Source organism: Clarias gariepinus, chromosome 2 (assembly GCF_024256425.1).
Source record: "Clarias gariepinus isolate MV-2021 ecotype Netherlands chromosome 2, CGAR_prim_01v2, whole genome shotgun sequence".
Taxonomy (NCBI): Eukaryota; Metazoa; Chordata; class Actinopteri; order Siluriformes; family Clariidae; genus Clarias; species Clarias gariepinus.
This window is the reverse complement of record NC_071101.1, coordinates 689,156-716,784: the sequence shown is the minus strand read 5'-3', so window position 1 is coordinate 716,784 and position 27,629 is coordinate 689,156. Positions and strand designations below refer to the sequence as shown.

The following is a 27,629-nucleotide window of genomic DNA, read 5'->3' as shown; positions in this document are numbered from 1 at the left end:
ACTTTTTCAGAATCAGGTTTTATTCGCCATGTACTGTATGTTGACTCACACGGGGAATTTGGCTCTGGCTGTTTATAGCTCTCAGAGTCCAGACTAACACAAAAACACTATACACAGGAATTACACAACATTCAGTTATTGTACAGATGAAATAAGGTAGAGTGAGTCCTGAGTACGTGCGGTAGCGTGTGTACATAAAGTGATTGTAAGGTAGGGCGAGTAGTCCTGTGCAGGACAGTAAGTGGTAGTGATGTAATGTGCCTGTAGGGAGTTTGATAGAGCCATGATGGTGCTTTTACACAATATACAGTACGGTACTCGACGGATGCTCGATTTGTGCAAAAAACAATGATTTAAAGACGGTTGTAAGATCCAGTTCAACTGTTTATGAGGGTGATCACCTGCAGAAAGAAACTGTTCTGTTGGGAGTGCAGAGTTCTGTAGTGCCTGCCAGAAGGGAGGAGGTAAAAGAGTGTGTGTGTGTGTGTGTGTGTGTGTGTGTATATATAGATATATATATATATATATATATATATATATATATATATATATATATAAAATGGAAACTTCTATTACTTTATTCTTTTTTAATATACACAGTACAATGTAGTACCGTGCAAGGTGGCATGGTTATTGCTGTAGAGGATAGCACCTCCAGGTTGATTCGATACCCACCTCAGGTGTGTGTGTGTGTGTGTGTGTGTGTGTGTGTGTGTGTGTGTGTGTGTGTGTGCGCGCGCCCTGCGATTGAATGGCACCTAATTCAGAGTGTACCCTGCCTTGTGCCCTAAATCTCCTGGGATAGGCTCATCCCCTCCACGACGCTGTACATAGGAGTACTGTGCAAAAGTCCCAGGCACCTTTCTAAAGTACAAATGGTACAAAACCATTTCTATATTTAACAAAATAAACAAATAAATAAATAACACTAAGGAAGAATATTTGCTTGCCTGTAAAGAAGGCAACATATTACTGTCATGCAATAAGTTGCCTTTTTTTTACAGGCATGCAAATACGTACACATGACCAGGTTTCAGATAGAAGCCAACAACCTGTCTAAACAGAAACAAACAAAAACAACAACCTGCACCTGTTTCTCACTGGTTCCTGCCTTCAGTTAGATGTTTTTAATGGGAGCCTGAAGAACTACACTACCGCTCAAAAGTTTGGGATCACTTGTAGATACCTTTGTTTTTGTTTAGTGATTTATTTTCTACATTCTACGACAATACTTGAGATTCTACGCCTTCAGTATAGTTTTACAGTGTAGAAAGAAATAAACTGATTTACCATGGAGTTAGAAAGTGATCCCAAACTTTTGAGCGATTGTGTATTCCACAAGACTACATTAAACATACAAGGATTATAATGTTTACACTATTTTCTTACAGTGGGATATTACTATTTTTTTTTAAATAAAGGACTATTAATTTAGGAAACAGCGCTGTTCTGACTTTCTGCCGGTAGGTGGCGATAATGCGGCATACTGTTGTTTTCATCAACCAAACCACAGAAGAAGAACCGAACAGGAAGCAGCAGCCGCAGTGTGAGCAGCTGGAGCTGGTGTTTCTGTCCCTCAGTGTTGTGTTGTGGTGTGTTTAGTCTTACTCGTGTCAGTGTGTGTGAGTGTGTGTGTGAGGATGACGGTGTGCAGTTACTTCCTCCAGGGGAGATGTCGCTACGGGGACAAATGCTGGAACGAACACCCGAGAGGAGGGAGAAGCCAAAGTACCCGCGGCGGTCAGTGTCCTGGGATCAGTTAATCAGATTATACTTAAAACCGGAATAAACATATTTAGACATATTTATAGCTATGTTTTCCAAAAACGTTAAAAAAAAGTTAACGTTAAGTTAAACGTTAAAAGTTGGTTACTCGCAGCGTTTTAGCACTGTGTAGTTCTGAGCACCTGCTGGCCGAACTGAGGAACTGCAGCTGCAAGTGAAGCCTGAACTGGTGTTTTTATAATGCAGCTTAAAGTTCAAAACACAAATAGGCTAAAATAAGTAATCACAAATAATATTGTAACAATTGGCACATAAGAAGTAGATTTCTTTTAAGTGTTTATTTAAAATAAGTAAAAGCAAACAGCTTTCTGACACTTCCATTTCAATGCATTCCTGTTCGGCAGGCTCGGTGAACCGGGTGTGGGTGAACCCATCTCAGCGCTCGGGGGGACCTGTGGTCCAGCCCTCGTCTTTCTCCCACGGAGGCGGAGACTGGAGCAGAGGATCCAGCGGAACAGAAAGGGATGACCGGAGTTCTAACTTCAGTTTTAACACACAGAACCGGTTCTCTACTCTGGACAACACGCAGAGCGGGTATGGGAGAACCGGAGGGAGAGGAGGAGGGGGTGGAGGAGGAGGAGGAGACGAAGCAGATAAACAGCTGTGAGTGATGGAAAGATCAGCAGGTCCACATCTCAGTCTGTTTCTAAATGATGTTCTCTTGGCTAAAGAAAGCTCTCTCTCTGTGTGTGTGTGTGTGTGTGTGTGTGTGTGTGTGTGTGTGTGAACTTCCTGTTTGATTGACAGAGAAGTGATTCAGAAGGACATGGAGGCGTGGGAGAGCTCAGGACAGTGGCTCTTCTCCTGCTACTCCGCCCTCAAAGACTCCATCACAGGTGGGTCACAAGGTCGGTGGATTAAACACTTCACAGTGAGTTGTGTGGGGTATAACTGTACTTCATGTGTGTGTGTGTGTGTGTGTGTGTTTGTGTAGGGTTTGTGGAGCTATCTCCAGAGGAGCTGCGGATGGAGTACTACACCAGCAGAGCCACTGGAGACATACAGTCCTACGTATATTATATATATATATTTTTTTTTTTGTTAAATAACTTTTAAGCTGCTAAATAAATCTTCATTTGTGTTGTACATATGTAAATAGTTTTTTTTTTTAAAGACTCACTACTTTTAACAGTTACATACCAAAATAATCAGACTTTATATCAGTGCTTCTATGTACCTTTAGGTTTGGTTTGCTGAGGTAATCTCTCTATGGCAGTGCTCTAAGCTGCTTCTGTGTGTGTTGAAGAAGCAGCATTCCTGTGAAGGTTCTCATGATGATCATGATCATTGGAGTGTTTAATGTGTGATGTGTTTCACGCAGGTGAACTCAGTCCAGCAGTTGGCCAATCAGTGGAGATCCAGAGTTCTGGAACTGAGGACCATGAACGCTAACACGCGCACTGCCATGGTGAGAAACATGCGTGCACACACACACACACACACACACACTCCCCAGCAGGTCCTGGTTTGTAGTTTGATATCGTTGATTTTTTATTTAAATTGTAAGACGCTGGAGTGAAATGTGTGTCCACAGATAGCAGAGCTGAGCAACCCGAGTGCACAGGCGTCCTCAGGTGGAGGGGATTTCGGTTCTTTAGCATCATCTGGGTTCGGATCTTCTTCGACGTCTGGATTTGGATCTTCTTCAACGTCTGGGTTTGGATCTTCATCAACAGGGTTTGGAGCTTCAACCACAGGGTTTGGTTCTTCATCAGCATCAACAACATCTGGATTTGGATCTTCATCAGCATCTGGCTTTGGATCTTCATCGGCATCTGGCTTTGGATCTTCATCGGCATCTGGCTTTGGATCTTCATCGGCATCTGGCTTTGGATCTTCATCAGCATCTGGGTTTGGATCTTCATCAACAGGGTTTGGATCCTCTTCATCAGCATCTGGATTTGGATCTTCATCTACATCTGGGCCTCGAGTAGGAGGTAGGCTGTTTGAATTCTAAACTGTAAGGAGATCCAATCAGAACGCAGACCCCTCAGGTCGTTCTGTAACCTGGAAAGTCCCTGCAGAAATTTAGGAGTTCTTTAGTAACTTCTAGAGCATTGTGGGTAATTTTAGTCTCTTCATTGCACCCTTTCCACTAGGATTTGGTTCGAGTGCTCCAGGTGGTGCTGCTGGCTTCAGCTTCTCCGCCTCCAGTCCCGGGTTTGGATCGTCCGCGCCTCAGCCGGCTCCGTCCCAGTTCGGCTTGTCGGCTCCCTCTGCCTCCAGCTTCTCCTTCTCTGATCCTGCAGCGAGTAAGAGCTCCGCCTCGGGGTTCAACTTCTCGTCTGCGTCCACTGCTGCCTCTGGTGCTGGTGGTTTTGGTAGCGGAGCGAGTACGTCCAAGAGTGCAGAGGACAAGAATAGCGGACCGGACGGCCTGTACACTTCTCAGAGCGAGCTCACACCGGACGAGCTCCGAGAGTTCACCGCTAAACGTTTCACACTGGGACAGATTCCTCTCAGACCTCCGCCTGCTGAGCTACTCCACGTCTGATGCTCATCTGAACTCTAAACCCTCAAATGAAGGGTTGATGTACTGTTGATGAATCCGTTCCTTTCTGCAGACACTTTGTGTGTCTGATGTGAAGGTTTGAGAAGACGCCATGTCCCAATCTCACGCCAGGCTCGGAAGATTTATGGACATTAAGAGCAGGTTTATAAAAAACATTTAATGTGTGTGTACAGTTTTCTACAGCTTGTTCCTTTCCCACTCGAAACTTACCAGATGATGCTATTAAGGCAGTATATCAGCAGACCAATCAGCAGCTTTGCTAGTGTCTATCACTCCAGCTTATGTTGGAATCAAGTCTATCTCAGAAGAAAAGTGTGTATTTTGAATAATCAAACCTGAACAAGTGTGTATTAAATAATTATTCTTTTTTTTTAAGCCCAATGTCGGTGATATTAGCCTCATGTACACTTATGCACACACTTATTCTGGGATGACTCAGCCCTGTGAGTAGTTTTTCTTTTAATAAACCTGATATGGAAAGGGTAAAGATGTACAGGATGTACACCAAGATCGGGCTCATTCTGCATAACGCTAACGTTCAGAAGGTGCTGATCTGAGACTGGATTAGCTTCACACCCAGGCATCGTCAGACAAAAATTAGGTGTCTAGTGGTGATGGAGAGCATATGTGCCGTTGCCAGGAGACATCAGAGACGTCTGAGTGGTAAAGTGCGTGGTATTACAACAGTAAGTCCACAACATACGAACAAATTCAGTTCCGAGAGTTCGTTCATAAGAGGTCCAATTTACTCGTAAATCTGACAAACATTGTCTAGGTACTAGTATACTAACAGAATTGGCTATACGTAGTATGTTACAGTATGGTGTTCTTTAGAATAGTGCAGATGGTTTAATGATTCATGTTAAAAGAACGAACATCTTTTCACCTCCCTCTGTTCCCTTAATTATTTTTAATATTTATTTCCATCGTTATTGCTTGCCGCTTTTTAGCAGTACCAGTTTAGCCATGTACATGTGATCTAACTTCTGCGACTAAAAGTGTAACTTGAGTGTACGTACATAAGGGATTTACTGTACTGGATTTTACTGATGGTAGGAACTACAGTATGTACAAGACGAGATACCTCAGGTAATGATTACTCAACCACCCAGGTTATTGGAATTCTCCTCATAAAACACATTTCCAAATTAATGCACACCAAGCTAATAATAATAATAATAATAATAATAATAAATAACGTGCATGTAATAATAATTTCTGAGGTAATGTACAGTTCTAATGTAAACCCCAAACATTCCTCTCAGGGAAATTCAAGCTGATTATTATAATAATAATAATGTGCATGTAATAATGATGATTTCTGAGGTAATGTACAGTTCTAATGTAAACCCCAAACATTCCTCTCAGGGAAATTCAAGCTGATTATTATAATAATAATAATGTGCATGTAATAATGATGATTTCTGAGGTAATGTACAGTTCTAATGTAAACCCCAAACATTCCTCTCAGGGAAATTCGAGTGCTGGCCCTTTAAGAGATCTCAACCGCTCAGGCACGTGCTGAAATGCTTCTCTCTGATTGGCTGAAATGTTTTCAGGCGGGAAGGACAGAGAGCCGACATGTCCGGTGTCCAGGAGGGACGTAAACATTACACACGGTGTTTGTGTGTGTGTTAGTGACATGGCGGAGTGCAGTCTGACTCGCGCGCTCAGCGCTCTGAGAAGTCTGTACGAGCGCGTGCAAACACTGGAGGAGTTTACTTCCGGGGTAGAGTTCAGTGACGGCCGGAAGCCGGCTCTACTGCAGGAGACTGACTCAGGGCGGTTTAAAGCGCTCATCAGGGGGCTGGTGGTGTGTACAGAGTCTCCTCTCACACACACACTCAGCTCTGTACAGGTACACACACACACTCAGCTCTGTACAGGTACACACACACACACACACACACACACACTCAGCTCTGTACAGGTACACACACACACACACACTCAGCTCTGTACAGGTACACACACACACACACACTCAGCTCTGTACAGGTACACACACACACACACACACACTCAGCTCTGTACAGGTACACACACACACACACACACACACACACACTCAGCTCTGTACAGGTACACACACACACACACACACACACACACACACTCAGCTCTGTACAGGTACACACACACACACACACACACACACTCAGCTCTGCACAGTTACACACACACACACACACACATCAGCTCTGTACAGGTACACACACACACACACACTCAGCTTTGCACAGGTACACACACACACACACACACACACACTCAGCTCTGTACAGGCACACACACACACACACACACTCAGCTCTGTACAGGCACACACACACACACACACACACTCAGCTCTGCACAGGTACACACACACACACACACTCAGCTCTGCACAGGTACACACACACACACACACACACATATGCGCGAACACACACACTCATCTCTGCACAGGCACACACACACACACACACTCATCTCTGCACAGGCACACACACACACACACACACACTCAGCTCTGCACAGGTACACACACACACACACACTCAGCTCTGCACAGGTACACACACACACACACTCAGCTCTGCACAGGTACACACACACACACACTCAGCTCTGCACAGGTACACACACACACACACTCAGCTCTGCACAGGTACACACACACACACACTCAGCTCTGTACAGGTACACACACACACACACTCAGCTCTGCACAGGTACACACACACACACACTCAGCTCTGCACAGGTACACACACACACACACTCAGCTCTGTACAGGTACACACACACACACACTCAGCTCTGCACAGGTACACACACACACACACTCAGCTCTGCACAGGTACACACACACACACACTCAGCTCTGCACAGGTACACACACACACACACTCAGCTCTGCACAGGTACACACACACACACACACTCAGCTCTGCACAGGTACACACACACACACACACACTCAGCTCTGCACAGGTACACACACACACACACACACACTCAGCTCTGCACAGGCACACACACACACACACACCCACACTCAGCTCTGCACAGGTACACACACACACACACACTCAGCTCTGCACAGGTACACACACACACACACACTCAGCTCTGTACAGGTACACACACACACACACACACTCAGCTTTGCACAGGTACACACACACACACACTCAGCTCTGCACAGGTACACACACACACACACTCAGCTCTGCACAGGTACACACACACACACACTCAGCTCTGCACAGGTACACACACACACACACACACACTCAGCTCTGCACAGGTACACACACACACTCAGCTCTGCACAGGTACACACACACACTCAGCTCTGCACAGGTACACACACACACACACACACTCAGCTCTGCACAGGTACACACACACACACACTCAGCTCTGCACAGGTACACACACACACACACACACACACACACACACACACACTCAGCTCTGCACAGGTACACACACACACACACACACACACACACTCAGCTCTGTACAGGTACACACACACACACTCAGCTCTGTACAGGTACACACACACACACTCAGCTCTGCACAGGTACACACACACACACACACACACACTCAGCTCTGCACAGGTACACACACACACTCAGCTCTGTACAGGTACACACACACACACACTCAGCTCTGCACAGGTACACACACACACACACTCAGCTCTGCACAGGTACACACACACACACACTCAGCTCTGCACAGGTACACACACACACACACTCAGCTCTGCACAGGTACACACACACACACACTCAGCTCTGCACAGGTACACACACACACACACTCAGCTCTGCACAGGTACACACACACACACACTCAGCTCTGCACAGGCACACACACACACACACACACACTCAGCTCTGCACAGGCACACACACACACACACTCAGCTCTGCACAGGCACACACACACACACACACACACTCAGCTCTGCACAGGTACACACACACACACACACACTCAGCTCTGCACAGGTACACACACACACTCAGCTCTGCACAGGTACACACACACACACACTCAGCTCTGCACAGGTACACACACACACACACTCAGCTCTGCACAGGTACACACACACACACACACACACACTCAGCTCTGCACAGGTACACACACACACTCAGCTCTGCACAGGTACACACACACACACACACACTCAGCTCTGAACAGGTACACACACACACACACACACACACACACACACACACACACACACACACACACTCAGCTCTGCACAGGGACACACACACACACACACACACACACTCAGCTCTGTACAGGTACACACACACACACTCAGCTCTGTACAGTTACACACACACACACACACACACACTCAGCTCTGCACAGGTACACACACACACTCAGCTCTGTACAGGTACACACACACACTCAGCTCTGCACAGGTACACACACACACTCAGCTCTGTACAGGTACACACACATACACACACAGCTCTGTACAGGTATACACACTCACACACAGCTCTGTACAGGTACACACACACACACTCAGCTCTGCACAGGTACACACACACACTCAGCTCTGCACAGGTACACACACACACTCAGCTCTGCACAGGTACACACACACACTCAGCTCTGTACAGGTACACACACATACACACACAGCTCTGTACAGGTATACACACTCACACACAGCTCTGTACAGGTACACACACACACACACAGCTCTGTACAGGTACACACACACACACACACTCAGCTCTGCACAGGTACACACACACACACACACTCAGCTCTGAACAGGTACACACACACTCAGCTCTGCACAGGTACACACACACACACACACACACACTCAGCTCTGCACAGGTACACACACACTCAGCTCTGCACAGGTACACACACACACACACACTCAGCTCTGCACAGGTACACACACACACACACACACTCAGCTCTGCACAGGTACACACACACACTCAGCTCTGCACAGGGACACACACACACTTAGCTCTGCACAGGTACACACACACACACTCAGCTCTGCACAGGTACACACACACACACACACACACTCAGCTCTGCACAGGTACACACACACACTCAGCTCTGCACAGGTACACACACACACTTAGCTCTGCACAGGTACACACACACACACTCAGCTCTGCACAGGTACACACACACACACACTCAGCTCTGCACAGGTACACACACACACACACACACACACACACTCAGCTCTGCACAGGTACACACACACTCAGCTCTGCACAGGTACACACACACACACACACTCAGCTCTGCACAGGTACACACACACACACACACACTCAGCTCTGCACAGGTACACACACACACTCAGCTCTGCACAGGTACACACACACACACTCAGCTCTGCACAGGTACACACACACACACTCAGCTCTGCACAGGTACACACACACACACACACACTCAGCTCTGCACAGGTACACACACACACACACACACTCAGCTCTGCACAGGTACACACACACACACACACATCAGCTCTGCACAGGTACACACACACACACACTCAGCTCTGCACAGTTACACACACACACACACACACTCAGCTCTGCACAGGTACACACACACACTCAGCTCTGCACAGGTACACACACACACTTAGCTCTGCACAGGTACACACACACACACTCAGCTCTGCACAGGCACACACACACACACACACACACTCAGCTCTGCACAGGTACACACACACTCAGCTCTGCACAGGTACACACACACTCAGCTCTGCACAGGTACACACACACACACACACTCAGCTCTGCACAGGTACACACACACACACACACACTCAGCTCTGCACAGGTACACACACACACTCAGCTCTGCACAGGTACACACACACACACTCAGCTCTGCACAGGTACACACACACACACTCAGCTCTGCACAGGTACACACACACACACTCAGCTCTGCACAGGTACACACACACACACACACACTCAGCTCTGCACAGGTACACACACACACACACACACTCAGCTCTGCACAGGTACACACACACACTTAGCTCTGCACAGGTACACACACACACACTCAGCTCTGCACAGGTACACACACACACACACACACACACTCAGCTCTGCACAGGTACACACACACTCAGCTCTGCACAGGTACACACACACTCAGCTCTGCACAGGTACACACACACACACACACTCAGCTCTGCACAGGTACACACACACACACACACACTCAGCTCTGCACAGGTACACACACACACTCAGCTCTGCACAGGTACACACACACACACTCAGCTCTGCACAGGTACACACACACACACACACTCAGCTCTGCACAGGTACACACACACACACACTCAGCTCTGCACAGGTACACACACACACTTAGCTCTGCACAGGTACACACACACACACTCAGCTCTGCACAGGTACACACACACACACACACACACACACTCAGCTCTGCACAGGTACACACACACTCAGCTCTGCACAGGTACACACACACTCAGCTCTGCACAGGTACACACACACACACACACACACTCAGCTCTGCACAGGTACACACACACACTCAGCTCTGCACAGGTACACACACACACACTCAGCTCTGCACAGGTACACACACACACACTCAGCTCTGCACAGGTACACACACACACACTCAGCTCTGCACAGGTACACACACACACACACACACTCAGCTCTGCACAGGTACACACACACACACACACACTCAGCTCTGCACAGGTACACACACACACACACACACACACACTCAGCTCTGCACAGGTACACACACACTCAGCTCTGCACAGGTACACACACACTCAGCTCTGCACAGGTACACACACACTCAGCTCTGCACAGGTACACACACACACACACACTCAGCTCTGCACAGGTACACACACACACACACACTCAGCTCTGCACAGGTACACACACACACACACACACACATCAGCTCTGCACAGGTACACACACACACTCAGCTCTGCACAGGTACACACACACACACACACACACACACTCAGCTCTGCACAGGTACACACACACACACACACACACACACACACACTCAGCTCTGCACAGGTACACACACACACACTCAGCTCTGTACAGGTACACACACACACACTCAGCTCTGCACAGGTACACACACACACACACACTCAGCTCTGCACAGGTACACACACACACTCAGCTCTGTACAGGTACACACACATACACACACAGCTCTGTACAGGTATACACACTCACACACAGCTCTGTACAGGTATACACACTCACACACAGCTCTGTACAGGTATACACACTCACACACAGCTCTGTACAGGTACACACACACACACTCAGCTCTGCACAGGTACACACACACACTCAGCTCTGCACAGGTACACACACACACTCAGCTCTGCACAGGTACACACACACACTCAGCTCTGTACAGGTACACACACATACACACACAGCTCTGTACAGGTATACACACTCACACACAGCTCTGTACAGGTATACACACTCACACACAGCTCTGTACAGGTACACACACACACACACACACACTCAGCTCTGCACAGGTACACACACATACACACACAGCTCTGTACAGGTATACACACTCACACACAGCTCTGTACAGGTATACACACTCACACACAGCTCTGTACAGGTACACACACACACACACACACACTCAGCTCTGCACAGGTACACACACACACACACTCAGCTCTGCACAGGTACACACACACACACACTCAGCTCTGCACAGGTACACACACACACACACTCAGCTCTGCACAGGTACACACACACACACACTCAGCTCTGCACAGGTACACACACACACACACTCAGCTCTGCACAGGTACACACACACACACACTCAGCTCTGCACAGGTACACACACACACACACTCAGCTCTGCACAGGTACACACACACACACACTCAGCTCTGCACAGGTACACACACACACACACTCAGCTCTGCACAGGTACACACACACACACACTCAGCTCTGCACAGGTACACACACACACACACTCAGCTCTGCACAGGTACACACACACACACACTCAGCTCTGCACAGGTACACACACACACACACTCAGCTCTGCACAGGTACACACACACACACACTCAGCTCTGCACAGGTACACACACACACACACTCAGCTCTGCACAGGTACACACACACACACACTCAGCTCTGCACAGGTACACACACACACACACTCAGCTCTGCACAGGTACACACACACACACACTCAGCTCTGCACAGGTACACACACACACACACTCAGCTCTGCACAGGTACACACACACACACACTCAGCTCTGCACAGGTACACACACACACACACTCAGCTCTGCACAGGTACACACACACACACACTCAGCTCTGCACAGGTACACACACACACACTCTCAGCTCTGCACAGGTACACACACACACACACTCAGCTCTGCACAGGTACACACACACACACACTCAGCTCTGCACAGGTACACACACACACACACTCAGCTCTGCACAGGTACACACACACACACACTCAGCTCTGCACAGGTACACACACACACACACTCAGCTCTGCACAGGTACACACACACACACACTCAGCTCTGCACAGGTACACACACACACACACTCAGCTCTGCACAGTTACACACACACACACACTCAGCTCTGCACAGGTACACACACACACACACTCAGCTCTGCACAGGTACACACACACACACTCAGCTCTGCACAGGTACACACACACACACTCAGCTCTGCACAGGTACACACACACACACTCAGCTCTGCACAGGTACACACACACACACTCAGCTCTGCACAGGTACACACACACACACTCAGCTCTGCACAGGTACACACACACACACTCAGCTCTGCACAGGTACACACACACACACTCAGCTCTGCACAGGTACACACACACACACTCAGCTCTGCACAGGTACACACACACACACTCAGCTCTGCACAGGTACACACACACACACTCAGCTCTGCACAGGTACACACACACACACTCAGCTCTGCACAGGTACACACACACACACTCAGCTCTGCACAGGTACACACACACACACACAGCTCTGCACAGGTACACACACACACACTCAGCTCTGCACAGGTACACACACACACACTCAGCTCTGCACAGGTACACACACACACACTCAGCTCTGCACAGGTACACACACACACACTCAGCTCTGCACAGGTACACACACACACACTCAGCTCTGCACAGGTACACACACACACACTCAGCTCTGCACAGGTACACACACACACACTCAGCTCTGCACAGGTACACACACACACACACTCAGCTCTGCACAGGTACACACACACACACACACTCAGCTCTGCACAGGTACACACACACACACACACTCAGCTCTGCACAGGTACACACACACACACACACTCAGCTCTGCACAGGTACACACACACACACACACTCAGCTCTGCACAGGTACACACACACACACACACTCAGCTCTGCACAGGTACACACACACACACACACTCAGCTCTGCACAGGTACACACACACACACACACTCAGCTCTTCACAGTTACACACACACACACACTCAGCTCTGCACAGGTACACACACACACACACTCAGCTCTGCACAGGTACACACACACACACACTCAGCTCTGCACAGGTACACACACACACACACTCAGCTCTGCACAGGTACACACACACACACACTCAGCTCTGCACAGGTACACACACACACACACTCAGCTCTGCACAGGTACACACACACACACACTCAGCTCTGCACAGGTACACACACACACACACTCAGCTCTGCACAGGTACACACACACACACACACTCAGCTCTGCACAGGTACACACACACACACACACTCAGCTCTGCACAGGTACACACACACACACACACTCAGCTCTGCACAGGTACACACACACACACACACTCAGCTCTGCACAGGTACACACACACACACACACTCAGCTCTGCACAGGTACACACACACACACACACTCAGCTCTGCACAGGTACACACACACACACACACTCAGCTCTGCACAGGTACACACACACACACACACTCAGCTCTGCACAGGTACACACACACACACACACTCAGCTCTGCACAGGTACACACACACACACACACTCAGCTCTGCACAGGTACACACACACACACACACTCAGCTCTGCACAGGTACACACACACACACACACTCAGCTCTGCACAGGTACACACACACACACACACTCAGCTCTGCACAGGTACACACACACACACACACTCAGCTCTGCACAGGTACACACACACACACACACTCAGCTCTGCACAGGTACACACACACACACACACTCAGCTCTGCACAGGTACACACACACACACACACTCAGCTCTGCACAGGTACACACACACACACACACTCAGCTCTGCACAGGTACACACACACACACACACTCAGCTCTGCACAGGTACACACACACACACACACTCAGCTCTGCACAGGTACACACACACACACACACTCAGCTCTGCACAGGTACACACACACACACACACTCAGCTCTGCACAGGTACACACACACACACACACTCAGCTCTGCACAGGTACACACACACACACACACTCAGCTCTGCACAGGTACACACACACACACACACTCAGCTCTGCACAGGTACACACACACACACACACTCAGCTCTGCACAGGTACACACACACACACACACTCAGCTCTGCACAGGTACACACACACACACACACTCAGCTCTGCACAGGTACACACACACACACACACTCAGCTCTGCACAGGTACACACACACACACACACTCAGCTCTGCACAGGTACACACACACACACACACTCAGCTCTGCACAGGTACACACACACACACACACTCAGCTCTGCACAGGTACACACACACACACACACTCAGCTCTGCACAGGTACACACACACACACACACTCAGCTCTGCACAGGTACACACACACACACACACTCAGCTCTGCACAGGTACACACACACACACACACTCAGCTCTGCACAGGTACACACACACACACACACTCAGCTCTGCACAGGTACACACACACACACACACTCAGCTCTGCACAGGTACACACACACACACACACTCAGCTCTGCACAGGTACACACACACACACACACTCAGCTCTGCACAGGTACACACACACACACACACTCAGCTCTGCACAGGTACACACACACACACACACTCAGCTCTGCACAGGTACACACACACACACACACTCAGCTCTGCACAGGTACACACACACACACACACTCAGCTCTGCACAGGTACACACACACACACACACTCAGCTCTGCACAGGTACACACACACACACACACTCAGCTCTGCACAGGTACACACACACACACACACTCAGCTCTGCACAGGTACACACACACACACACACTCAGCTCTGCACAGGTACACACACACACACACACTCAGCTCTGCACAGGTACACACACACACACACACTCAGCTCTGCACAGGTACACACACACACACACACACTCAGCTCTGCACAGGTACACACACACACACACACACTCAGCTCTGCACAGGTACACACACACACACACACACACTCAGCTCTGCACAGGTACACACACACACACACACACACTCAGCTCTGCACAGGTACACACACACACACACACACTCAGCTCTGCACAGGTACACACACACACACACACACTCAGCTCTGCACAGGTCACACACACACACACACACTCAGCTCTGCACAGGTACACACACACACACACACACTCAGCTCTGCACAGGTACACACACACACACACACACTCAGCTCTGCACAGGTACACACACACACACACACACTCAGCTCTGCACAGGTACACACACACACACACACACACTCAGCTCTGCACAGGTACACACACACACACACACACACTCAGCTCTGCACAGGTACACACACACACACACACACACTCAGCTCTGCACAGGTACACACACACACACACACACTCAGCTCTGCACAGGTACACACACACACACACACACTCAGCTCTGCACAGGTACACACACACACTCAGCTCTGCACAGGTACACACACACACACACACACTCAGCTCTGCACAGGTACACACACACACACACACACTCAGCTCTGCACAGGTACACACACACACACACACACTCAGCTCTGCACAGGTACACACACACACACACACACACTCAGCTCTGCACAGGTACACACACACACACACACACACTCAGCTCTGCACAGGTACACACACACACACACACACTCAGCTCTGCACAGGTACACACACACACTCAGCTCTGCACAGGTACACACACACACACACACACTCAGCTCTGCACAGGTACACACACACACACACACACTCAGCTCTGCACAGGTACACACACACACACACACACTCAGCTCTGCACAGGTACACACACACACTCAGCTCTGCACAGGTACACACACACACACACACACTCAGCTCTGCACAGGTACACACACACACACACACACTCAGCTCTGCACAGGTACACACACACACACACACACTCAGCTCTGCACAGGTACACACACACACTCAGCTCTGCACAGGTACACACACACACACACACACTCAGCTCTGCACAGGTACACACACACACACACACACTCAGCTCTGCACAGGTACACACACACACACACACACTCAGCTCTGCACAGGTACACACACACACACACACACACTCAGCTCTGCACAGGTACACACACACACACACACACACTCAGCTCTGCACAGGTACACACACACACACACACACTCAGCTCTGCACAGTTACACACACACACTCAGCTCTGCACAGGTACACACACACACACACACACTCAGCTCTGCACAGGTACACACACACACACACACACTCAGCTCTGCACAGGTACACACACACACACACACACACTCAGCTCTGCACAGGTACACACACACACACACACACACTCAGCTCTGCACAGGTACACACACACACACTCAGCTCTGCACAGGTGTACACACACACACACACACACTCAGCTCTGCACAGGTACACACACACACACACACACTCAGCTCTGCACAGGTACACACACACACACACACACTCAGCTCTGCACAGGTACACACACACACACACACACTCAGCTCTGCACAGGTACACACACACACACACACACTCAGCTCTGCACAGGTACACACACACACACACACACTCAGCTCTGCACAGGTACACACACACACACACACACACTCAGCTCTGCACAGGTACACACACACACTCAGCTCTGCACAGGTACACACACACACACACACACTCAGCTCTGTACAGGTACACACACACACACACACACTCAGCTCTGCACAGGTACACACACACACACACACACACTCAGCTCTGTACAGGTACACACACACACACTCAGCTCTGCACAGGTACACACACACACACACTCAGCTCTGCACAGGTACACACACACACACACACACTCAGCTCTGCACAGGTACACACACACACACACACACTCAGCTCTGCACAGGTACACACACACACACACACACACTCAGCTCTGCACAGGTACACACACACACTCAGCTCTGCACAGGTACACACACACACACACACACTCAGCTCTGCACAGGTACACACACACACACACACACACTCAGCTCTGCACAGGTACACACACACACACTCAGCTCTGCACAGGTGTACACACACACACACACACACTCAGCTCTGCACAGGTACACACACACACACACACACACTCAGCTCTGCACAGGTACACACACACACACACACTCAGCTCTGCACAGGTACACACACACACACACACTCAGCTCTGCACAGGTGTACACACACACACACACACACTCAGCTCTGCACAGGTACACACACACACACACACACACTCAGCTCTGCACAGGTACACACACACACACACACACACTCAGCTCTGCACAGGTACACACACACACACACACTCAGCTCTGCACAGGTACACACACACACACACACTCAGCTCTGCACAGGTACACACACACACACACACTCAGCTCTGCACAGGTACACACACACACACACACTCAGCTCTGCACAGGTACACACACACACACACACTCAGCTCTGCACAGGTACACACACACACACACACACTCAGCTCTGCACAGGTACACACACACACACACACACTCAGCTCTGCACAGGTACACACACACACACACACACTCAGCTCTGCACAGGTACACACACACACACACACACTCAGCTCTGCACAGGTACACACACACACACACACACTCAGCTCTGCACAGGTACACACACACACACACACTCAGCTCTGCACAGGTACACACACACACACACACACTCAGCTCTGCACAGGTACACACACACACACACACACTCAGCTCTGCACAGGTACACACACACACACACACACTCAGCTCTGCACAGGTACACACACACACACACACTCAGCTCTGCACAGGTACACACACACACACACACACTCAGCTCTGTACAGGTACACACACACACACACACTCAGCTCTGCACAGGTACACACACACACACACACACACACTCAGCTCTGCACAGGTACACACACACACACACACACTCAGCTCTGCACAGGTACACACACACACAGAGAGAGCTCTGCACAGGTACACACACATTCGGCTTTTTTTTTTTTAACATTTGTAATAAATGATAAATTCAATAAATAAATATGGTTTTACCCTCACTGCTCCCTGATCCTTAGGGAACTCTATAAAACTCTTTAGTAATTCATCCTATGTAGCTGTGATTAAAGATAGACACGGTTCTAGAGAAACAGGACGTCCCGTAGTACATCAGCCATAAAAGCAAAACATGTACTTACTCTTCTATCTCTTATATGTAAATATATATTATAAATCACCCAGTACGACACCCAGGTGATTCTGTGAGTATCACAATTTTATAAATATCACAAAGTTTATGTGTGTACGAACATACTTGTCTTAAGGAAAAGAAAGATAGGATATAATAGAAATATTTCACTACAAAATACAGTTAAACTAAAGATGATAAAAAAATAATTCAAAAGTTTTAATAAAAAAATAGGAATGTTAAATAAAAAGTTTGGGATTTAATGTAATAGAAATATATGAACCATATAAATTACACGGAATGTGCAAAGTGTACTTGCTACTGTAAAATATAATGCTATCAAAGGGTTAAGGCGATTTAATATTATTTTTTTTTTTTTTTTTTTTTTTGGAAATTGTAACAATTTTAAGAACTTGAACCTTTAAAAAACAATGTAGAGTTAAAACTTGAAAGTCTTATAAGTTAGTCTTCAACAGCTTCACAGCGGAATCGAACACCATTAATTAAATGATGCTTGTTCCAACGTACATTTTCTCAAAACTGAGTGTTGCATCTAAACATTTAAAACTTCTTATACAGGAGTTTAAAATTTAACTTAAAATTTAATTAAACTCAAAGCTATATTGTTACTGAGCAGCTCATATCTCTGTCATCTGCCATAATTATTATTTGTGAACAAACTATATGTAATGTTTTATTACCTCAAAAGTTTCAAACCTCAACTTGACATTATTGTTTTGGGACTAATTCGCTCATAGAATTTGTATTAAGCATGTGACTTTTGAAAATTGTAACGTCATAAAAATAAGCTTGTGTGCTCAGTTACCTTCTGGACCAGCTTTAAACCTCCCATTTTTTTAAAATGACGTAAAAGTTAAGTTTTTATTTTACTTGCTAGTAAAAATGAAATGTGTATTAACTTATGTCTGTGTGACTTTATCACTGCTACAGCTTTGCTTAAACATTGTCTGCAAGTAATAAATATAAAAATACATCCCTGTCCCACTTTTTTTTTTTTTTTTTTGCCCTAAGCTGGGGACCCTGCCCGAGGTGCTAGCGTTTGTCCTGAACCGCATGAAGATGAAGAAGAAGAGGAACGTCCTGAGTTTCGGGTACCGCTCTGGCGCAGGACGAGGTGACTCGGACCCCTTTAAGTTCCACGGCTCCATTTCTCAGAGCGCCGCGTTCATCTGCGGTAGTGAAGCCTGGGCTAAAATCAACCACCGGCTTGGGTCCGATTTCACCCAGTATCTGCTGAGTCACTGTGCCGTGTTCACCACAGCTCCCCCTAGCTGTCTGGTGCAGCTCTGCGGCATACCTGTGTACGATTTGATCCCTGTACAGACTTGGTCTGGGTTCTTCCTGAGCTCGTATAACAAAGCTGGCATGCTGAGCAGGAGCCGAGGGGTTGGGAGTAAAAACGAGGCAGGGGTGAAGAAGGAGGCAAAAAGCAGAACGAGAATGCAACAGAAAGATGGAGTAAATGCTAAAAAGAGAAAGAGAGAAGACGTGGAGGACATCAGGGAGAGTCATAAGGAACTTCCTGCAAAGCAACGATGTACTGAGATCATAAAACATGATCGTAATGTGGGAAAGTCACTGGAAATCACTGGAAATACTCACCCTGTCCAATCAGACATTAGCCCCGCCCCCAAACATGGCCTGTCCAGTTGGAAACCGAGTGATCAACCCCCACCCCGCCCATCTCACTGTTTCATTAGCGTACTAAGCATGCTCTACAGCGGACGTGGCATGAAGGGCTTCTTACTAAACAGAAAGTTGCACGGACACGTGGGCGGGCAAAGAAGGCTCCAAGGAGCAGATGTTGTCAGGATGGTGTTTTGTCTCAAAGACAAGGCCGAGCATTCGGGGTCAAATTCACAAAACCGAAAGCTACCCAAGCGTTTTTTTGCAATGGTGCCAATTTTTACACTGCTCTTACACCGTCACAGGAAGTGCCAGTACGCTCACGTCCTGTCTCAGAAGTGCGCAACAAGCGAGGGCAAAAGGGACATGGCATCTCTTTTGCCTTGTCACTGCTCATCCTACAGGGTGTACCTGTTCGTGAGGAAGTGTGTGCGCTTTGTTGTTCCAAATGAACTCTGGGGTTCCCGGCACAACATGCTGCAGTTCCTGTCCAGAGTCAAGCACTTCCTGCGAATGGGGAAGTTTGAAAAGCTTTCGCTGGCTCAGGTGATGTGGAGGATGAGAGTGAGTGACTGCCGTTGGCTGGGAAATAAAAAATGTGAGTGTATTCTAGTTTTATTGTAGAAGTGTGTCGCTGTATCAGACAAGCCAACAGCTCCTCCCTCTCTCTCTCTTGTGTGTTCCACAGGTCACTGCCCGAGTGAGCACCGCTACAGAGAGTGGATATTTGGACAGTTTCTGCTCTGGATGCTTAAAGACTTTGTAATAGGCCTTGTCAAATCTTTATTTTATGTCACAGAGAGCGTAGGCCACAAGCATGCACTAAGATTCTACAGACGGCACACCTGGACCAGACTACAGGACCACGCCTTCAGGTACAAATCCTCATAGTTACTGTAAGGGTCATCCAGTGGTAAGGTCTGTAGTTAGGGTTTATCCAGTGGTAAGGTCCTGTAGTAAGAAATCATAACCCGACGGTCAGGTCCTGTAGTTAGGGGTCATAACCCGACGGTCAGGTCCTGTAGTTAGGGGTCATAACCCGACGGTCAGATCCTGTAATTAGGGGTCACAACCCGACGGTCAGATCCTGTAGATAGGGGTCACAACCCGACGGTCAGATCCTGTAGATAGGGGTCACAACCCGACGGTCAGATCCTGTAGATAGGGGTCATAACCCGACGGTCAGGTATAACCTGACGGTCAGAACCTGTAGTTAGGCATCTTAACCCGACGGTCAGATCCTGTAAATAGGGATCATAACCCGACGGTCAGATCCTGTAGATAGGGGTCATAACCCGACGGTCAGATCCTGTAATTAGGGGTCACAACCCGACGGTCAGATCCTGTAGATAGGGGTCACAACCCGACGGTCAGATCCTGTAGATGGGGTCATAACCCGACGGTCAGATCCTGTAGATAGGGGTCACAACCCGACGGTCAGGTATAACCTGACGGTCAGAACCTGTAGTTAGGCATCTTAACCCGACGGTCAGATCCTGTAAATAGGGATCATAACCCGACGGTCAGATCCTGTAGATAGGGGTCATAACCCGACGGTCAGGTATAACCTGACGGTCAGAACCTGTAGTTAGGCATCTTAACCCGACGGTCAGATCCTGTAAATAGGGATCATAACCCGACGGTCAGATCCTGTAGATAGGGGTCATAACCCGACGGTCAGATCCTGTAAATAGGGATCATAACCCGGCGGTCAGGTATGTTTGATCTGGCCTGCTGGTAATGAGTCTGTACCTGATGACCTGGTCTGGCAAAAAGACCTAAATACAGGTACTGAGGATAAAGATTCACTTCTGATGAAGAATTAAAGACAGCGGAACATTCCTGTCTCACAGCTCAGCCTAAAACATTTTTAATGAGGGAATATGAAATATGTATTAGTTTTTTCTAAAAGTTAATGAAAAAGTGTGGATGATTTTTGACTCACCCTCGTGTATTCTGTTTTGACGTAAGTGTTGTCCATCAAGTTGTATAATGAGGTTGACATGTCGGTGCTGTTTTTTTTAGGGAGCATCTCTCCAAAGGTCAGTGGGAGGAGCTGAGTTCTGCAGAGGTGGCCTCACTTCCCAAAAGCACTATAACACCCCGCATTAGATTCATCCCAAAAACCAGCGGTATGAGGCCAATCACACGCCTAATCAGCACGGGGCCGGGTATGCAGGTATGTAACACACAATGTGTGTGTGTGTGTGTGTGTGTGCTATCTACAGAAGTTTGTACAGTGTGTTTGTGCAGTTTCAGAGTTCTGTACGTGACCTTCAGAACATATTGAGTGTGTGCGTGCGAGAGCGTCCGTTTTTGCTCGGCTCGACCGTGTGGGGGAGACAGGACATTCACAGGGTGCTGAGATCCATCACTCACACACATACTCCGCTATACTTCGTTAAGGTACAGGATCCTTTGCATCCCCTGACACACATACACACACACACAAACAGACTTGGATATCTAGCTTATATATCCCTATATGTCTCTGTCTCTCCTCAGGTGGACGTAAGTGGTGCGTACGATAGTCTTCCGCATTCTAAGCTGTTAGAGGTGGTGCAGGATGTCCTCAGGCCAATGCTGGAGAAGTGCTTCTCTCTGAGACACTACGCCAAAGTGTGTACCGACTCGGAGCAGGAGATCAGGAAACAGTTCTGCACCAGGGTACAGGCTCGTTCCAAACTCGTCCCAGTGTTGTGTGTGTTGTTGGGTGTCTTGTTAGGTGTATGACTGTGTACAATATCCTCCTAATAAAGGCTGAAACAGTTGAGTCCCTGAACATGAAGGGTTTCGTAATGGAGGAGCAGAACAATGGAAAGCTCCACAACGCCATTCTGGTGGAGAAGGTACGGGCACAAATCCATCCAGGTAAAAATCTTAATTAATCAGTGGCGCAGTGGTAAAGTGCTCGCCCTATTATCCGGATATCACGAGTACGATTCCTAGGTGATGCTGTCACCTCTCGCAGCCAGAGGTCTAGAGAAAACTGATTGGCCGAGCTCTCTCAGAGGGGAGGGATGAGGGGTACTTAGTGCTCCTACATTAATCACGGCTTTACAGCCAATCAGGGGCGTCTGTGAGCTCACGTAAGCAGAAGGAGCAGATAGCGCTGTCCTCTGAGTGTGTTACGCCCCAAAGGTTTGTGATCGAGCAGTTCAAAAAGATGCGGTTGGCTGAATACATGTGGTTTGGAGGAAACACGTGATAGTCTTCGGCCCTCCTGACATTAAGTAGTAGCCTTAATGTGGAGCCCCCTAGTGATGGGGAGGAATTGGATATGACTACATTAAAGCGAAATACAATTAATCAGCTAAAATTTAATTAACATTTATATTCATGACTTCCAGCTCTCAGTGGATGTTAAGGGCGCGGACGTGTTTCAGTTCTTCAGGCAGATGCTGAGGAGCTACGTCATCCAGTATAACAAAAAGTCTGTTTCCCCAAAGTGTTTTCATACAGCGTATACCTATAATGCACTGCTACTATACTAGGGTTTGGTTAACTTGTGTTACTGTGTGTGCGTGTGCGTGTGTGTTAGACTGTTCCGGCAGGTGTGTGGCGTTCCTCAGGGTTCGGTAGTTTCCACCATGCTGTGTAATTTGTGTTACGGCCACATGGAGACCCGTGTGCTGAAGGACATCACAGAGAAAGGAGGGTGGGGGTGACTTCCCATACCACACATATACTTATACTGTTTTAGAGTAGACAACAACGTCACCTTAAAGTGTTTGTGTATGTGTGTAGGTGTCTGATGCGTTTAGTGGATGATTTCCTGTTGATCACGCCAAGACTGAGTAAAGCCATGGAATTCCTCAAGTATGACTCAACCTAATACCATACTCTGTCTGTCTGTCTGTCTTTCTCTCTGTCTGTCAGGACGTTGATTGTGTGGGAGGGGTATGTGTCCTGGAGTACGGGTGTGTGATTAATCCTCTGTCTGTCTGTCAGGACATTGATGGGGGGCGTCCCAGAGTACGGGTGTGTGATTAACCCCCAGAAGGTGGCGGTGAATTTTCCGGTGAGAGATGAGCTGCAGTGTACAGAGATGACGGAGTTCCCAGCGCACTGCCTGTTCCCCTGGTGTGGCCTCCTGATCGACACGTGCTCCCTCCACGTCCACAACGACTATTCCGGGTACAAACACCACAAACACCAGCTCTCTGTCTCTACAGCTCCGTATCACAAATGTTTACATTACACTTATTCTCCTCCCCCACTCAGATACGCCGGCCAATCACTGCGCTATAGCCTGACGTTAGGCTCCGCCCACTCGCCTGCCGTGTTCATGAGGAAGAAGCTGCTGATGATCCTAAGGCTGAAATGTGACAGCATTCTTCTGGATGTTCAGGTGAGACACACACACACACACGCACGCACGCACACACACACACACACACACACACAATGACTTCATTTAAAATATTAAATAAATGTTATATAATATAATATCTTATTTATTCTTTTATAGTTAAACTCTATTGAAGTTGTGTACAAAAACATCTACAAGCTTCTTGTCCTGCAGGCCATGAGGTAACTTACCTCTCCACCCATCTCCATTTATCTACACACCTTTACACCCATCTCCATCCACTGTGTCTCTGCTCATCTCAGTCCATCTCTGTCCACTTCTGCTTCCTGTGTATACATTATCTGTGTGTGTGTGTATGTCTGTAGGTTCCATGTGTGTGTGAAGTGTTTGCCATTAGGACAAGGTGTGTGGACGAACCCAAGTTATTTCCTAAAGATGATCTGGAGCATGATGAAGATCACCAACAAGAGCATCACACACAGCAACTCGGGCAAGAGCCACACACACAAACACACACACATACGCACATAATGAAAAGTTAGCATGTGTCACATTCATGCAATGAGCTTGCATGTATTATTAGCTGTGTGTGCGATATAAGTTTTGAGCTATAAACACTATAAGCTGTGGGATACAGCCACCAGGGGGCAGTGTTGGCAGGCTGTGGTTTGGTTGTTCCATGGGTCAGGCTTTCTCACAGTGTCCTCTACAAGGGGAACATAAAAACTCTACACCTCACCTTCCACCCTCCTTCTGCCCCCCAGTAAGTTTTGGGGGTACTCTGGTGATGTAAGGTGTATTCTGGGACCAGACCAGGTTGTGTGAGGTGTGTGTTTCATGAAGACCAGGTGGACTTTGCAACGTTCCTCTATCCATCCAAAAATCTTTTTTTTTTAAAGATTATTATTCTTTATTACCTTTATTCTTTATTACCTTTCTTAGTTAACAACTGTGAGCACCTGTAACCGAGCATAAGCAATTTCCCTCTGGGATTAATAAAGTTATTTCAATCTTTGAATCTTGAATCTCAATTTTACAGCTGCTCTCCAGCATGTTTGACCAGGAACACTATGTTCTGTCACCCCCTAGTGGTAGTTTGCAGAAATTACAGACTACTACAGAAAAATTATAAAAACAATGTGTTTAATGAACACTGATCATCTCTCTCTCTCCGCAGGAGTTTGTGTAAACGACGTGCTGCAGTGTGAGGCACTAGAGCTGTTGTGCTGTTTAGCGTTTGACGTCGTCCTGACGCGCCATCGCTCTTCATACCGCTGTCTCCTCCTTCAAATTCGCAAGCGTGAGTGGAACTTGAGGAATCCTGCCTCTTTGAAAAGTCTTATTTCTTGCTTAGTGTGAATTTAAACAACTTCTATATAGATGTGTTTTATTAGCACCAGAGAACTACATTTTAATGCAGTAATGGACAACTTTTGAGTTTGGCACCCTCTAGTGTCAAGTCAAGTCAAGTTGGCTTTATTGTCACTTCAACCATATACGGTTAGTACACAGTGAAACGAAACAACGTTCCTCCAGGACCAAGGTGCTTACCTTACTTACAACATAAATTAACAGAGAAGCTAAACTAGCTAACTAAGAGGCCTAGTTAGCTGGCTAGCAGAGACAAGACAGATAGTCCTAACATAAATTACAAGACGTAATTTACAACACGTGGAAGTTACAACAACCTATAAATATAAATCTATGCAGTCTAAGTTTCAGGAGTGTAACTGAGTCAGTGTTGATTCTGTAGATGATCTTTATTCCTGTACATTGAGTGAGGTCTCATGGGCCACCAATGTGTGAAGTTGTATCCACTAGGGGGCACTATATTCTATATTAGATTTCTCATTAGAGTTATAATGCTACAATTCACGGTTTTCTCCACAGGGGAGAGGCGTCTGAAGAGCGCGCTCCACGGCCTCAGGCTGGCGCGAGTTTTTCAGGCGGCGACTCCCAGAATTCCTCCTGACTTCTCCAGCATCCGCTTCTGAACCTCCTGCACTCGGAGTCATGATGTTTAAATCAGACTGTACTCTACTGTATATTCACATTTATATAACCGTGATGTCACCCTTTATTAAAGTGACCTCATATCAGGGGTGATGTTTATTCATGTCCATAAATTAACGAGGAATTTGTTTGTTTGTGCATGTGAAGATGATGCAGTTATTCTGTGGGCGGGGCCAGTGAGTTTTAACCTTTCATTGTGTAACTTTACTGTAATTAAAAAGACTTCCGTCGTACATGAATCTGAATCTGCTGCAATACGATATATGTTTTGATTAGATTTCATATCAGACGATCGACATGTGATCAGCTTCATCAACTTCAACTGTTCATTTTCTAATAATGATGATGTAGAAATAAACGAGTTGAAACCATTTCATCCT

At 47.7% G+C, this 27,629-nt stretch overlaps 2 protein-coding genes across 5 annotated transcripts; both read left to right on the top strand.

Moving 5' to 3' along the window:
* The first annotated feature begins 1,521 nt into the window (after positions 1–1,521).
* nup42 (nucleoporin 42) lies at positions 1,522–4,672 on the top strand. 4 transcript variants are annotated; one of them, XM_053513099.1, is made up of 8 exons: positions 1,522–1,740; positions 2,130–2,388; positions 2,533–2,621; positions 2,720–2,796; positions 3,107–3,193; positions 3,320–3,555; positions 3,700–3,722; positions 3,885–4,672. In XM_053513099.1, exons 1-8 carry the CDS (start codon positions 1,641–1,643, stop codon positions 4,277–4,279), a joined length of 1,266 nt encoding a protein of 421 aa, XP_053369074.1. In that variant the 5' UTR covers positions 1,522–1,640; the 3' UTR covers positions 4,280–4,672. The 4 variants fall into 4 exon arrangements, with proteins under 4 accessions (XP_053369074.1, XP_053369066.1, XP_053369057.1 ...); XM_053513091.1 differs by having other exon boundaries at positions 3,320–3,579; XM_053513082.1 differs by having other exon boundaries at positions 3,320–3,603.
* A 1,223-nt stretch (positions 4,673–5,895) lies between these two features.
* On the top strand, positions 5,896–27,625 carry tert (telomerase reverse transcriptase). The gene is made up of 16 exons (XM_053513668.1): positions 5,896–6,155; positions 20,310–21,522; positions 21,613–21,799; positions 22,950–23,103; positions 23,178–23,330; positions 23,430–23,591; positions 23,684–23,773; positions 24,275–24,357; positions 24,466–24,582; positions 24,672–24,743; positions 24,876–25,061; positions 25,149–25,275; positions 25,396–25,457; positions 25,602–25,726; positions 26,414–26,536; positions 27,127–27,625. Exons 1-16 carry the CDS (start codon positions 5,940–5,942, stop codon positions 27,228–27,230), a joined length of 3,174 nt encoding a protein of 1,057 aa, XP_053369643.1. The 5' UTR covers positions 5,896–5,939; the 3' UTR covers positions 27,231–27,625.
* The last annotated feature ends 4 nt before the right edge of the window (positions 27,626–27,629 follow it).